Here is a 14,966-nt window from a genome sequence, read left to right as displayed (position 1 = left end):
TGTGGGGTGCCACTCCAAGCGGAGAGAAACACGGTCGAAAACCCCTGAATCACTGAAGAGGAGGGAGGGAGGTTTATCAAGAAATGAGGTTACAGGGATGTAGGCTACACAGTAATTGGTGAATCGGTGCGAAGCGTACATGGGCATTTTCTGCACTGCTCTGGCAACTTTTCTGGTATTTCACACTATTTCAAAATAACGTTTAAAGTAAACTCCAGCTCTAACCTGCTCTGCCTAGCTATTCTACCAGATCCTGGGCACTGGAAACTCCTGCTATTTTCTCAGCCTAACCTCCCAGACTCCTCTCCCTCCAAACCCGCACATTCTAGCCTTTTTTATTCCTTGTTATTTATTCCTTTACCCGAAAGGAATCCCAGCTCAGATACCCCTTAGAAAAATCTCCCAGTTACTTACAATAGATTTTTTTCCAAGCCTTCATCTAACTGCACTAGTGTTAATGTATTTACCCTTTTTCTTATTTACCTTATTTCTGTATTTCTACTTGCCGTACCTAGTGAATGTTCGATAAATTGATTTTTAAGTAATAAAAGTATCAAATTGTTATTAAGTAATTGAATTCAGAACTTTGGTAGTAAAATCGGATTTAATTTTGACTCCAGAATAGACGTGCTTTCTGAAAGCTGCTTAAAAGAAGTAACTGAGAATATATGTGACCCTTTCATAGACTGTATCAGAAAACTTGATGGAAAACACCCAATATTCAACTGCTTGGCTCTGGTCTCGATTTCCGAGTCTCTCGTTTAGGCTTCCCGTAATTGTGACCTTGTATTTCACAAAAGATGAGACAAATCCAACTGTCTGTATTTGCAATTCAAGCACCTCGCTCCATCTATCCTATGTAGTCCAATGAAGAAATTCTACTCAATTTTTCTTTCAGAAGGTCTCCCAATCCCATTCTCATCCCCACTCTCTCTAGCATTATTCCAAGAATCATTTCCTATCCGTAGCACTTGCAACCTCATCACATCTGGCCTTTCCTGACTCTTCCTCTCCACTCTTACCTACACATTCCATTTCTAGATGAAACTCCCTCAAATGTTACTTTAAGGATTGCAGCTCCTGTGTGTCACCATCACATCTGTCATAATCCCTGTATGCTCATTCACCGCCCCCTCTAGACTCCTAACCACTGGCTTTCCCGGACTGTACAATTTAGCACATATTTTGTTAAGCCTTACATAGATTACTTCCACAATAAAACCATGAAACTATTGCTGCTTGGGGATCACATCTAGTAGACACAAAACCCATCATGATGGTAGTCAAAAATCCCTAAATAGGTTAAAATTAAAAGAAAGGTGGAGAAATGGGCTCACAAAGAACAAAAGGGAGCACACACTCCTAGAGGAAAATAATTAGGATGAAAGAGGCTGTGGTTGGACAGTTAAAAAATGATCCCCACTGCTGGTCAGAACTGGTTTTTAACTGTTTAGAGATCACTTAATGCCTCTGAAGAGTTTAAAATATAAGGACTCTTTTCATAGAAAGATACAGACAAAAATACTTTGGAAAATACATTAGTGGTCTTCCATATTCTGCTTCGGCTTCCCCAATCTCCCTACACTTAAGAAAATTAACAAGACCTGACCCTCAGGTTATTTCAGGAGAAAAAAAAATGGTTTTGGAGAACACTATAAGAAACATCTATCTTAATTTTTCCATCCATTGTAACTAGGTTGATAAACTATAGTTTAGGTAACCAGAGAATTTAAGTCAAATTCTGGTAATACCATGAATTCTCACAACAGGCAGGAAGGCAGAGAGGCCCAAGAGTATAAACCTCAATTCCAACAAAATTTGGAATCACTGTTTCTATAACACACAAAGTACATGATATTAGTTCCTTGAAAAACAGGGTTTCATGACCAGGTAAGAGTGAAAACAGTAGGTAAAGGAAGTTAGCCAGGGGTCTCTTCATAGGCCTTCTCGGTTTTTAAGATGCCAACACCGAATCTCTGCGAAGAAAAAATGCTATCTATAGCATATATATTTGGCAATGAATTCCCAAAGCATTTCCCAGAACCGGTATTCTAAGACTTCATTTTGGGAAGCACCGTCCTACAACAGTTTAAAAATCATCCATTAAACAAATTTCTGTAACAGTAAATACAGGGTCATCCCAAAGGTGCTTTAAAACTATACATTTGAGCTTTTTAGGCCTTAAAAATTATTCTTAAGAAAGGATTGCCTCTAGGTGGAAAGTTCATTTAAATGGGGCATAAAAATCTAAATACTGATCTTTTTTAATGTGGAAAAAAGCAGATGCATATTAAATCACCAGAGCCCTTTTAAAAAAGATCTAAATCCAAGTACCATCCTAGACCAACTGAATACAACTCTGGGGGCCTAGAGGTGGGGGGATGGGAGGATGGCCTCCACTGCCCCCCCCCCCCCCACCGCCCGACACCAACAGGGCACAGGAGTACTGATCACTGTTTTAACAATGTCCAGATGATTCCAATATGCAGTGGGGCAGAGTGCGCTAAAGGTAAAAGTCCAATGAAATTGTAACACAGAAAAAAGAAAAAAAAGCTGCTGGTAATGGTTCCACAGGTTAAAGAAAATAAAAATTTTTTCTTTAGACAAACCTCCAAGTGAGGAATGAATATTCATGTTCAGACTCAAGCAAAATAGTCTATAGTGTATATACAAAGATATAAAAATGCCTAATAAATCCTGAATCTCGTTAATGGACTTTTAATTCTTATAGGTATAATATTCCCTTTTTTTGGTATGTCAATTAACCCCTTCTGGATAATACAGGCTGGAGATGTATGTTCCAGTCAATCATCACATACAGAAATGAACTAAAATTACTTAATCTTTTAGAAACAAAATCAAGGATTCACAAACTATGGCATTTTATTTCAGAGCCTTTGCTTACATTTGTACAATATATTACATAATTCTTCATTGTTTGCAGATCCTAATATATACTTTATAGCTTTTATTCTATAAGCTTTTTCTTCAACGTTTTGCTGTCAACAAATCTTTACAGTCCTGTACAAATTTGAATAACTTGAAACCATTTTCAACAAAATTAGTTACTGTAAGCACACACTACAAGACTGAAAATGCTTTTCTTAGAAAAGTTGAATGTAAAGGATTCTGACACGTTAGCATCTACAACAAAACGCTTCGAAATTCTCACATGTCGTATTGCCAGAAAACAAATAAAACATGCCAGCCCCATCCAAAAAAAGTACACAGAACTACAATTAAAACGGTAAAACAGTCTGTACAGTAAAGTACTGTGTATTAACAGTGCCAGGTATTAAATAGCTTGAATGAACACATCCGCAATATACAAATGTCTTACAAAGGTGTAGAATTAAATACAAGTGCCAAACAGAACAGAGATTGGAATCATACAACATAAAGTCAATACAAGTGAAAACAAGTTTGCGTTCATTTTGGATTTTATACAAGGCATTTAATTTTATAGGCCTACCACCCCGATTAGCTATTTATACTTAAAATAACAACCATCCTTCTGAGACAGTTCATATCAACAACCTGGAACCATACTAATACAGTTTACTTGTTCCTGAAGTCCTCTTGTTGTAGCTCATAATAAAATAAGCAATACAAATGAATTATCTGTATTTAAGGAAAAAGAAACATTTACAAGAAAACACAAAAATATAACTGTTATAATTCATTATGAATAAATATACACTTTGAACTGGCTAAGTACAATCTTTATACATTGTTTAAGATTTAATACAGTTTATTAGCCATTTTCTTTTTTCACACAATGTATTATATCAAAATTAAAAAAAAATACTGATTTATAGAAAAATGGCAAAGTACAGTAGTTCCATTCCAATTTGAAGGGGCATGAAAAGCCACTGCAAGACCTTTTAGCCTAATTCAAACCTGTAAACATGTTCAGTCTTTTTTTAAAGAGAAACTTTAATATTTGGTTACCAGGATTGATGTCTAATATCCTGTTAACTGCAGGTTTGGAATTTATTACATGTGCTTGACTTATACAATTAAAGCCACCCTAAGGTGACTTGCTTTAAAAAACAATTAGCTCGTACAAATGAAAATAGGTTCGTATTTTTTCATAAATAAATGGAAAAATATCAAATGTTCCAGCTTTAACAAAATACAAGGGAATACATATACAGTAAGTTATCTTGACATGTTCCGGCCCACCTAACAATTATGCTTACTGTATTGTCTCTACAGGCAGTGAAAAGCCTCCATTTGCCACAGTGGAAGGCCTTCAAGTTACCAGACACACAATTCCCAGACAAGTTGGAAACAATTATTGCTTGAGGAAAAGCAGTTCATTGTACTTTTTCTTCATAAAAAAAGTGCACTTAAGTGCCAAGTCAGCTTGTCAAGAAACAATTTTTAAATATAAAATAGTGCTTGTCTGATTTTTTTTTTGTGCCACTGTGCAGTATAAAAAAAGACGTGGCCCTCAACAGCCATTAAGTGCAAAGTGCTTTAGCAAGTCCTGCTGTCACCTGCACTCAACTGACATTCCATTTTGTGATGCGCTGGACATTGACGGTTCAGCTAACGTTAACATAACAGCAGCTGTTATGGAACTGGATGAAGGGGAAGAGGAGGATGAGGACGTAGCAGCACCTGAAGAAAGGGGAAACCAAACCAAAGGCTTAATAAACGTACATACGACAACAGAGAGAAAGAAAACACCAGCCCCGTAAGCTAAAAGCCTATCGTATTCTCTGAAATCACTCAAGCCTGCAAGAGCAGTCCGAAGGTCACAATGCCATGATGTAAAGAAAGGAAAAACCAGTGTATCTCAAGTAGCTCTAGACAGTCCTGAAATACAGAGTTAAGGAAAAGGGACAGATCAGGGAATGCCACTCCCACACAGATCATATTAGGAAAAAAAACAATTGTGCACCCAGTCTATTAAGACGCGGAAATAAAACCAAGAATCGACTTTGCAACAGTGAGACAAACATCAAAAAGAACTTTGAATCCAATAAGAAAAAGTGGTAATCCACCCAAAATTCTTTTCCTGCCTCCTAGTTCCTGCATCTTTCTGTGTTTAGAGTTTCTTACAAATTTAAAGGGTGATGAGAGTGATTCTTAGTGTTGGCACAAAAGGGTCCACAGCTTGACTACTGCTTTTTCCTGCACTTCGCATACAAAGCAAATGACACATCCGTTAGTTTCTTCAGGGAAATTCTCTCATTGTTATAAATCAATATTTTTTAAAGTTTATTTATTTTTGAGAGAGAGAGAAAGAGAGAGCGAGCCAGCCCATGGAAGCACAGTGGGGAGGGGCAGAGAGAGGGAGAGTGAGACAGAATCAGAAGCAGGCTCCAGGCTCCAAGCTGTCAGCACAGAGCCCGATGTGGGACTCAATCTCACAAACCGTGTGAGATCATGACCTAAGCTGAAGTCAGATGCTCAGCCAACTGAACTACCCGGGTGCCCCTATAAAATCAATATTTGAAAAACAAAATGTTTTAAGGAATACATGCAAAAGGTAAAAGAAATTCCTTCAGTATAGGAATATAAGGTGGAAAAGCAAATCTCTGCCTCATGAAAACCCTCCTAAGTCCTCCAAATTTCACTTCCCTGTTGTTACCAGTTGTTTCAGTCTTCAAAACTCTAATAGAGGTGCTGGCAAATTACTGTCCCAAGGCCAAATCTGGCCCACCTGTTGTTTGTTTGGCATAAAAAAGGTGATTTTATTAAAAGCACTGGGACAGGCGCATGGGCAGAAAGAGCTCCCTCACCTGTTTCTGATAAGAAAAAATTATTGGAAGGGTGCCTGGCTGGCTCAGTTGTCAGAGTGTGTGGCTCTTGATCTCGGGGTTGTGACTTCAAGTCCCACATTGGGTGCAGAGATTACTTAAATAAACTATATATATATATATATATATATATATATATATATATATATATATATAATTTATTGAAACACAGCCACGCCCATTTGTTTACCTCCTGCCTATGGCAGATTTTACACCTACAATGGCAGGGTCAAATGTTCCAAGGAGGCCCCTTGGCCCACAAAGGCCAAAATATTTATTAACTGTCTCTACAGAAAATGTTCCAATCCCTGTTCTAGAGGAATGTCCTCTCCAGCCTCTAGAGATAGGATATGCAAATTTAACATGTGTAGCTATAACTTTACTTTGAAAATATAAGTAGAAGCACCATAGTATAGTGTTTGACTTTTGATTATTTATCTTTTTAATTAATTAATTAATTAATTAATTTTTTATTTTTAATATGAAATTTACTGTCAAAGAGAGCATGCAGGCAGGGGAGGTGCAGAGAGAGAGGGAGACACAGAATCCAAAGCAGGCCAAGGCTCTGAGCTGTCAGCACAGAGCCTGATGCAGGGCTTGAACTCGAAAACCATGAGATCATGACCTGAGCCAAAGTCAGACACTTAAGTGACTGAGCCACCCAGCCACCCCTCTTGATTATTTTTTTTAACACTTAACAACTTACCTTAGGAGACTGTTCCATATTGGTACATATATAGATCTACCTCTTTTTCTTTTCAAAGTTGAATAGTATTCCATTATATTTATGAACTTTAACTTATTTAATTCTAGTGTCTTCCTGTTGCTAACAACAATATAATAAATATTTTGAGTGTTACAAATAAAAATTTAAATGTCTACTTCTTTTTATTCCATGCAATGTATCACTTGATAATACAATTTAAATAATTTCTATCTGTTATTATAAATATTACCATGACAAACTTCTTTATCATCACATATTTCTCCTTGGGACCTATTCTTAGAACCGGAATTAGCTAGTTCTCCAAATACATAGTCAAACTGTTTGCCATAATAATTGTGCCAATGCTTCCAGCAATACATAAAATATAAATTTCACCATATTTTCCTAGCAGTGGTTTCAATTATACTTTTTTTTTTTTTTTTTTGGCTAGGAATAGTACCCTATTTGATTTGCATTTCTTTGAACAGCTGAGATAGTCATTTTCCACTGATATTTTTTTTTAATTTTTTTTATTAAAAAAAATTTTTTTTAATGTTTATTTATTTTTGAGACAGAGAGAGACAGAGCATGAACGGGGGAGGGGCAGAGAGAGAGGGAGACACAGAATCGGAAACAGGCTCCAGGCTCTGAGCCATCAGCCCAGAGCCCGACGTGGGGCTCAAACTCACGGACGGCGAGATCATGACCTGGCTGAAGTCGGACGCTTAACCGACTGCGCCACCCAGGCGCCCCTCCACTGGTATTTTAAATAGTATTTAGGAACTGACTTTTACTGCTAACTCCCCAGGGAAGGCATCCATTTATAAGAATCACTTGCTACAGAGAATCTATGGTGACCACACATACAAACACTGTTTCAGAGGAGCTGTTTCTGGGTAGACATCTTACTACATGAAAACACTCTAACAAGGCTTAGGCGATGAAAGAATAAGGAGCGCTGGCACAAGAATTTAAATAGTATGCTTATAGTTGATTTTTAATTATTTTTAAATGGTTATGTATCAGGGGAGGGGCGCCTAGGCGGCTGCTCAGTCGATTAAGCATCGGACTCTTGATTTCAGCTCAGGTTATGATCTCATGGTTCGCAGGATCGAGCCCCGCACTGGGCTCTGTGCTGATAGTGTGGAGCCTACATGGGAATCGCTTTCCCTCTCTCTCTCTGCCCCTCCCCTGCTTGTGTGTGCATTCTCTCTCAAGATAAACTTAAAAAAAATGGTTACCTATCAAATAAAACCCTGATCCCCTTCCTTTGACAGAATGCTTCTGTATATACTTTCTATATATTAACATTTAATTTCTTTTCGAATCACTCCATGACCCAGACTTTCAGTCTCTCCACAAATTAAAAAGCCTAGACAAAGGTGGAGAGGTATAGGACTTATCACAACAGCAGAAAAGGGAACGAAGAACATTGTTCTGAAGAAAAAGAAAATGAAAATCAAAGTGCTTTGATTTTCATCAGAGAATGGGAGCAGTGGAAACAGAGGACGGTTGGGGAGGCATAATCATAAGCTTGCAATGACTTTGTCCCCCCACCCCCGCCCCTAGGGTCCCCTTTCTCTGTTCCCTTCATAGCAAACGTGAGATTTTTCCTAGAGTCACCATCTCTACTTCCTTGCCTCCCCCTCTCTTCTGAATCAGCTTTAGACCAGCTTCTGCACCTCCACAGCTCACAGTACATGCTCTCAAAAAGGCCACCGATGATTCCAGCACGGCCCAGCCACTGACCGCTTTGCTGGCCTTTCAGCAGCATTTGGCACAGATGCCACTGGCCTCCTCAACTCTTGGCCACCTTCATCGGTTTTCTTCATTCAAGGCTACTCCTCACGTCTTGCTAGTCTTCTCCCTCTCAGCCCTACTTGTAAAAGCTGGCTGGCCCCAGCTCTCCTTCTTTTGTACCCACATTTGTCTTCTAGGTGATCTACTCAAGTATTGGGGCTTAACAAACCGCTTACAGTTAACTACTGTATTATGGCCAGGCAATGACTTAAAAATTTGCTCTCTAGTCCTGCCTTCCCGCTGAGCTACACGCTTATGTACCCCACTGACTACCTGGCATCCCACTTGGATGCCTACTAGGCATTTCAAAAAGTAACATGGTGAAAACAAAACGTCTGATCCTGTGTTCCTCAACCCACAATGTTACCTTTTCTAGGTCCTCCTCGGTTTCCAAAGTCAGCACCAAGTAGCCATTTGTTCCTGCTGGAAACCTACAAATCATCTCAATTCCTCTTTGCTCCACCCACACCATATCCATCAGCAAGTGCTATGAACACGGACTGCTCTCCATCTTCCCTGCAAGTACCCCAGTCAAGGCACTGTCGCCCGCTCCCCAAAGCCACTGCGATGGGCTGCCTAATCGACAGACACTGCTTCCTTCTATCCCTGCCCCTCTAGAGTCTGCTTTCTACACAGCAGGTGATCTTTAAGTACTATGAATAGACCATGTCATTTCCCTGTTTAAAACTTTGAAACAGCTCTCTGTCTCACTTAGAATAAAATCTCCACCCCTCATCCTTGCCTATAAGGCCCCACAGGAGTCGGCCTCTGCCTACCTAGCTGATGTTTGCACTGCTTTCACCACAATGATTTTCTTCCTGCTTCCGAAAGGCACCAAATGTATTCCCTCATAGCAGATGTTCTCATCCTGGGGTGATTTTGCCCCCTAGAGGATACCTGAAAAATGTCTCGAGACATTTTTGGTTGTCACAACTGTAGGTTGCTGCTGGCATCCAGTGGGTAGAGGCCAGCGATGCTGCTAAGCATCCTGCGGTGCACAGACCTCTCCCCGCCCCCCCTGCCCCGCCCCCCCAACCCCGTCAGCAAAGACGTACCCGGCTCCAAAATGTCAAAAGTTCCAATACTGTTTTCTCTGCCCAGGACTCTTGTATGGACTGAGCACCGTGTCTCCCCAAATTTCTATGCTGAAGCCCTAACTTCCAACATGACAGTATTTGGAGATAAGCAATACGTTTCCTGTTGTTTAAGACCCCAGTCGTGGTACTTCATTATGGCAGCCCTGGCAGACTAAGAGAACTCTTTTCCCCCAGATTTAACTTCTCTCGCTTCCTCTGGTCATTCAGGTCTCAATGAACATGTCCTGATCATTTGTAACCTAACACAACCCATCCAATCTCTGCCTTAACATTACTCTCTTCACAGTGCTGTTCACTATCTGAAATCTTATTTGTTTTGTTTTTTAAAGCAGACTATCTATAAACTCCATGAAAGTGAACATTGTGACCTGTGACTTGAGATCATTTTTTCTTTAAATTCTTCCCCATTTTATAGATGAGGAAAATAAGGCAGAGCGATTAAAGAACTTGCCCGAAGACCCAGACATAAACTCACATGAATCTAACTGTAGGGTCATAAACTGCTGGTTTAAGTAAAGGAAGGTTAACACTTACTTTCTCTCTCTTTCTTCTTTAAACGCTTTCTCCTCCGATCAATGGAAGCTACTTCAGATTTTAATGACAGATAATGTTTTCTGATTTCCTGAAGTTTCTCTTGAAGAATTGTGATGCGTTCAGCACTTGTCATATTTTCCAAGTCCGCTGCGAATTTAAAACTTTCATCAGTATGTATTTTTAAACAAAATTTTACCATATAAAAGAAAGCATGTAGTATGGTTGTAGAAAAATGTCAAGCCAGATAAACTAAAACCAAGGCTTGTGAACATTTGTTTCCCTGAGATTTTTTTTTTTCTAGCTAGAACATGAGAAACTATACCTACATAAGGGTGCCTGGCTGGCTCAGTTAGTGGAGCACGTGAGTCTTGATCTCATGGTTGTAGGCTCTAGCCCCACACTGGGTTTAGAGATTACTTAAAAATAAAATCTTCAGGGGTGTCAGGGCGGTTCAGTGGGTTAAGCCTCTGACTCTTGATTTCAGCTCAGGTTATGATCCCAGAGTCATGGATCAGCCCCGAGTCAGGGTCCATGCTGAGTGTGGAACCTGCTTAAGATATTCATTCATTCTCTTTCATTCTCTCTCCCTTTCTCTTCCCTCCCTCCCTCCCTCTCCCCTACATGCATGCTGTCTCTCTCCCTCTCTCAAAAATGTAAATAAATAAAATAGGGGCGCCTGAGTGGCTCAGTCGGTTAAGTGTCCAACTTTGGCTCAGGTCATGATATCAGTTTGTGGGTTCAAGCCCCACGTTAGGCTCTGTGCTAACAGCTCAGAGTCTGGAGCCCACTTAGGAGTCTGTGTCTTCCTCTCTCTCTGCCCCTCCCCCGCTTGTACTCTGTCTCTCTCTCAAAAATAAATAAACATTAAATAAATAAATATACACATACGTACATACATACATACACAAAATAATCTTTTTTAAAAAGGTATGCCTACATATGCCTGGTACAGAATACATGCATGGTATGTGTTGAATGTATGCGTGTGTAGAATTAAAAACCTTATAACCTAAACATGCATGCTAAAAATTCCTCATTCATATACAGTATCACCACAATGTATCACTAAAACTTATACTTGGAAAGACACCAAAACGTTAAAATTGAATATATTTTTGAATGTCAGGACTGTGGATACATTTTTCTCTTTTGGCCTCTTTTTTTGTTCTCTCTTTAGATTTTTATGAGTATGTGTAATGTGTGGTTGGTTGTTTTTTTTTTGAGTATATATAATTTTTAAGTTGTAGGAAAATTTTTAAAAGCTCTAAAGAGCAGTTTTCAATTTCCTAAGACTATCTCCGTGTGTGAGAAACGCTGGGATAATCTTTTTCGAAAAGTGTTTATTACGGAGATTTCTCATATAAACAAAAGTATAGAGAATATAGAATAATGGAGTCCCATATACCACCACCCAGCTTCAGTGATTAGCAATTATGGCAAATCTTGTCTTATTTATACCCCATCTACTCCCACCCCCAAGACTAGATTGTTTTAAAGCAAACTTCTAATATCATATCATAAATATCTACTCAATGTTGGTATCTGCCTGAATTGCCTTAAAATTTTTCTGTTAGCAATTTGTTTATTCAAATCAAGATCCAAATATGCTCTCGACACTACAACTGGTCATGATGTCTCAAGTTTGGTTACAGCCTCTTTTTCAGAGGGATTAGCCTCAAAATTACTAGGCTGAAGCTTCTTCCTCTTACTAGCTGTCACTTACACATCTGAAAACTCCATTTGTAAACTTTGGGTAGTCGATTACTGGGTTCCTTGAGATCAGGATCCTTGTCACCATTCTTTCCACATTTTCCCGGGGACTGTGTCCTGGCTGGAGATTTGGTACTGTGAGACTTCATTCCAGTAGAAACCGATTTGACTGACTGAGTCTTCGTTACACTTTCCCCAGCAGAAAGTTCTTCACTATCACTACTGTTTGCTGAAATAAAAGTAGAAAGAAAAGCGTGAGTAAACAGAAAAGTAACAAAAAATTTGTCACAGACTTTAGTGAAAAATTAATTTAAAAATTAACTGCATGAATTTATTACTCAAATAAATACCTTGCTTTATAGACCCTGCCTAGAAACCTGGAAAATTGTCATGTATAAATACAGTAGCATCTCAGTTTAGGAAAACAAAACCAAAACCAAAAAATGCTTCTTACCTGAATTGCCAATAATAATTTTTAAAAAAAAACATTCAAACTAATCTTCCGTTATACCTGGTAGACTATCAAATGTATCATAATTATAGATTTGAATGGCTTTTTATTCTATTAGATTACTATATATAAAATAGAATACAGCATCTTTTTAAGTGACTCATTGTAGCAACTTAATTTTCACATTTTGGGTTGTATACAGAACAGGTACATGTAACACTTTTTCTACTCCTCTGGCCACAAGCAAACAATGAAAGATAATCATGAAATTCCTTAAAAAAACTTCTTTGGGAATGAACTCTAAACTTTGATGTGTACAATGATTTTTTTTCCTTAAGTAACTCCTACGTCGTAGCTTGTGGACTAAAATAAACCATCAGTTATACTCTGGTAAATATATTCACTATGAAGATTTCACAAATCTGCAAAATAATTATGTTACAACTGCCTTTGCTGATTAAAGCCTCAGTACTGGAACAGAAAGGCTTAACCTTGACTGTTTAACCATGTGAATGAGTAGATGATGGGATTGATATTTCCATGGATTACCTTTCTGGATACAAAGTATTATCTTAGATTCCATGAGTTAGTTCAACTTTACTAAATTTTTCTCAGAGAATGGCTTCCTCATTCTGATTTATCAAGCCTTAAGCCCAATAATTAAAATGGGAGAATATAATTAACTGTTACTGCTACAGAACAGTGTTTGAATACAATTAAATATACCCACTATACCGCTAAATTATAGGAATACATTAACTGACTCGTTGAAGAGGAGCCCTCCTAGGACCTGTCATTAAATGGTAAAGTCTTGAAGACAAAAACATCACTGTGTAGTAACACTTTAAATATCCTGTTGGTTATTCCAAATAATTGGTGATCAATTTGGCATGTATTTATTGATTCTTTATCTACTAACAGCTACCCCAAAAAAGGCATAGTCGGGCTTTCAAAGCCCAACAAGTATTCTAGATAGGAAAGGTAGATAGCAACTCCTCCCACTGTGGTGTTTTGAGAATGAAGAAACTCCACCACTCCTTTACACACATCTCGAAAGGATCCCCCCCAAACCCCCCACTGCTGCTCTGGAAGCCCTGGCAACTGCTAGCTAAGCCACCCAAGGCTTGGCCCCGCTCTGATGCAGTGGTCTGCCTCAGCCCGGCTTTCACGGCCTTGCTGAGCACAGCCGCCCGGGGCCCCGAGGGACGCCATATTCACCGCCTGGAAGTCATATGGGCTCAGCAGAACCTCGGGGAGCTGGCCGCATAACCCTTTTCTGCACTGAAGTGCAGCCAAGCCGGCCGATAGCAAAGGTCAGGCAGTGGAGGTGGCAGGAGTCTCCTGGAAGAGCAGCAGGAGGTCAGTGTGGGGCACCTGAAAAAAAATTCTTTACATATTTTCTGCTTCTCACTTTGTCTACAAAAGAGAGATTAAATGTGCAGCTCTCAGGAGAAATACAGTATATAAATTCCTGCTGGTCAACAAACAGAGCCATTACTAAAGTTAAATCTTTAGTACTGCTTCTAGCTGCTCTTGGGACACAGAGTTTGGGGTACGAACGACAAAAGTAATAGACTGGACTTGTTGGAGGTACAGCTCTAAAGCTACCTTGATTGTTCTCTTCCAGTCTGATTTTGCCTTGAAGAATTACAAAGCAATCAATTTCACTGTAATAAAAATAATATATAATTGAAGCATTTTCAATTATATGTGATACATACAATGGCAATTGGAAAAACTGTGGGACATAAAACTAACAAAGATGTTGAGTTTACATTACATTGGCTATTATTTTCAAAAGGATTACCTGGTCATTCATCAGCAATCAATACCACTGCTGAATAACACCAGACTGCTTAATCCTAGAATTTACCTAGGATCAGAAGACTTCTGTGTGATTTTTTTGACGGTAGAGACAAAAATCAAAATACTTAACTATCCCATATCCTGAATACCCCTTTCTTAATGGGGGGGGTGGGGGGAGGGGAAATATATCCGCCATTATTTTTATACATAAATAATTAGAGGTTTCACACTTACTGCCTTTTCCCTTTTTTTTGTTGTTTACCACTGCTGCTTTATGGCTTCGCTTCTGCTTTTTTGATGAACTTCCTCCTCCCTGAGATTCTTTCCCTCTTTTCTGACCTGTACAGGCTACGATGGAAAAGAAATGATTAAGTAACACAAAATAAAATCAAGCTTTCCTAGGTATAAATTAATCTCACATTTTAGAAGCATAGAACAATTCTCAAACTATGCATGTTCTTTATGAGCTTTACAAATTATAGAATTACTATAATTTTTAGAACAAATTTTCATTAATTGAATTATTACACATAATACAAGAGTTTTAAAAAAGCAAATAAAGTATGCACATCCTTCTTAGAAAAATCAGATACAAACTAAAAATAGTTCTCAATATAGAACTGGGAGTTTATGAGTCTAGTAACTCCAAAAACAGGTAAATGATGAAAATAAAAACTGAAATTTGCGAAAATTCAATAGAACCAAAATATTAAGATTTAATTACAGATGAAAACATTAATGATATAGCTTACAATGATATTAACAACTTTAAAATATCATCATATTAATGGGATAAATTTTAGTAGTAATTCACACTTAGCTGTTTTACCAATTTATTTATTTTAACAGTAACTTCACTGGCAGGGCACTGGTTAACACATATACCATTTATAAATCCAGCATAATAATCCTATGTAACGTTTCACCTTCTTGGTAGGAAATTATCCTGAAACTTCATAAACGTCTTCCTTTTGACTAGCCCACATCCTACATCTTCACTAAGACTTTCCATGACCGGCCAGGCTTCATGGCTTGACAACTACTCCAAACTATAGTTTCAGTACATTTTTCTCTATACTATTAACTTGGTC

At 38.5% G+C, this 14,966-nt stretch overlaps 1 protein-coding gene across 9 annotated transcripts in view; it reads right to left on the bottom strand.

The window, feature by feature from the left end:
• The window catches only part of ARID4B (AT-rich interaction domain 4B), a 156,951-nt gene that overhangs the window by 193 nt on the left and 141,792 nt on the right, over positions 1 to 14,966 (bottom strand). For 4 of the 9 annotated variants that reach the window (XM_043596264.1, XM_043596269.1, XM_043596265.1 and 1 more), the window contains 3 exons: positions 14,110 to 14,223; positions 11,632 to 11,847; positions 9,909 to 10,055 (listed from right to left, as the gene is read on the bottom strand). In XM_043596264.1, coding sequence (XP_043452199.1) covers positions 9,909 to 10,055; positions 11,632 to 11,847; positions 14,110 to 14,223 — 477 coding nt within the window. Of the gene's footprint in view, positions 1 to 2,865; positions 4,627 to 9,908; positions 10,056 to 11,631; positions 11,848 to 13,287; positions 13,444 to 14,109; positions 14,224 to 14,966 lie in introns of those variants that run through there. The other 5 variants (XM_043596266.1, XM_043596268.1, XM_043596270.1 and 2 more) reach the window with 3 other exon arrangements.

This window comes from Prionailurus bengalensis, chromosome D2 (assembly GCF_016509475.1).
Source record: "Prionailurus bengalensis isolate Pbe53 chromosome D2, Fcat_Pben_1.1_paternal_pri, whole genome shotgun sequence".
NCBI classification, from domain to species: Eukaryota; Metazoa; Chordata; class Mammalia; order Carnivora; family Felidae; genus Prionailurus; species Prionailurus bengalensis.
This window is presented reverse-complemented; position numbering and strand designations above follow the sequence as displayed.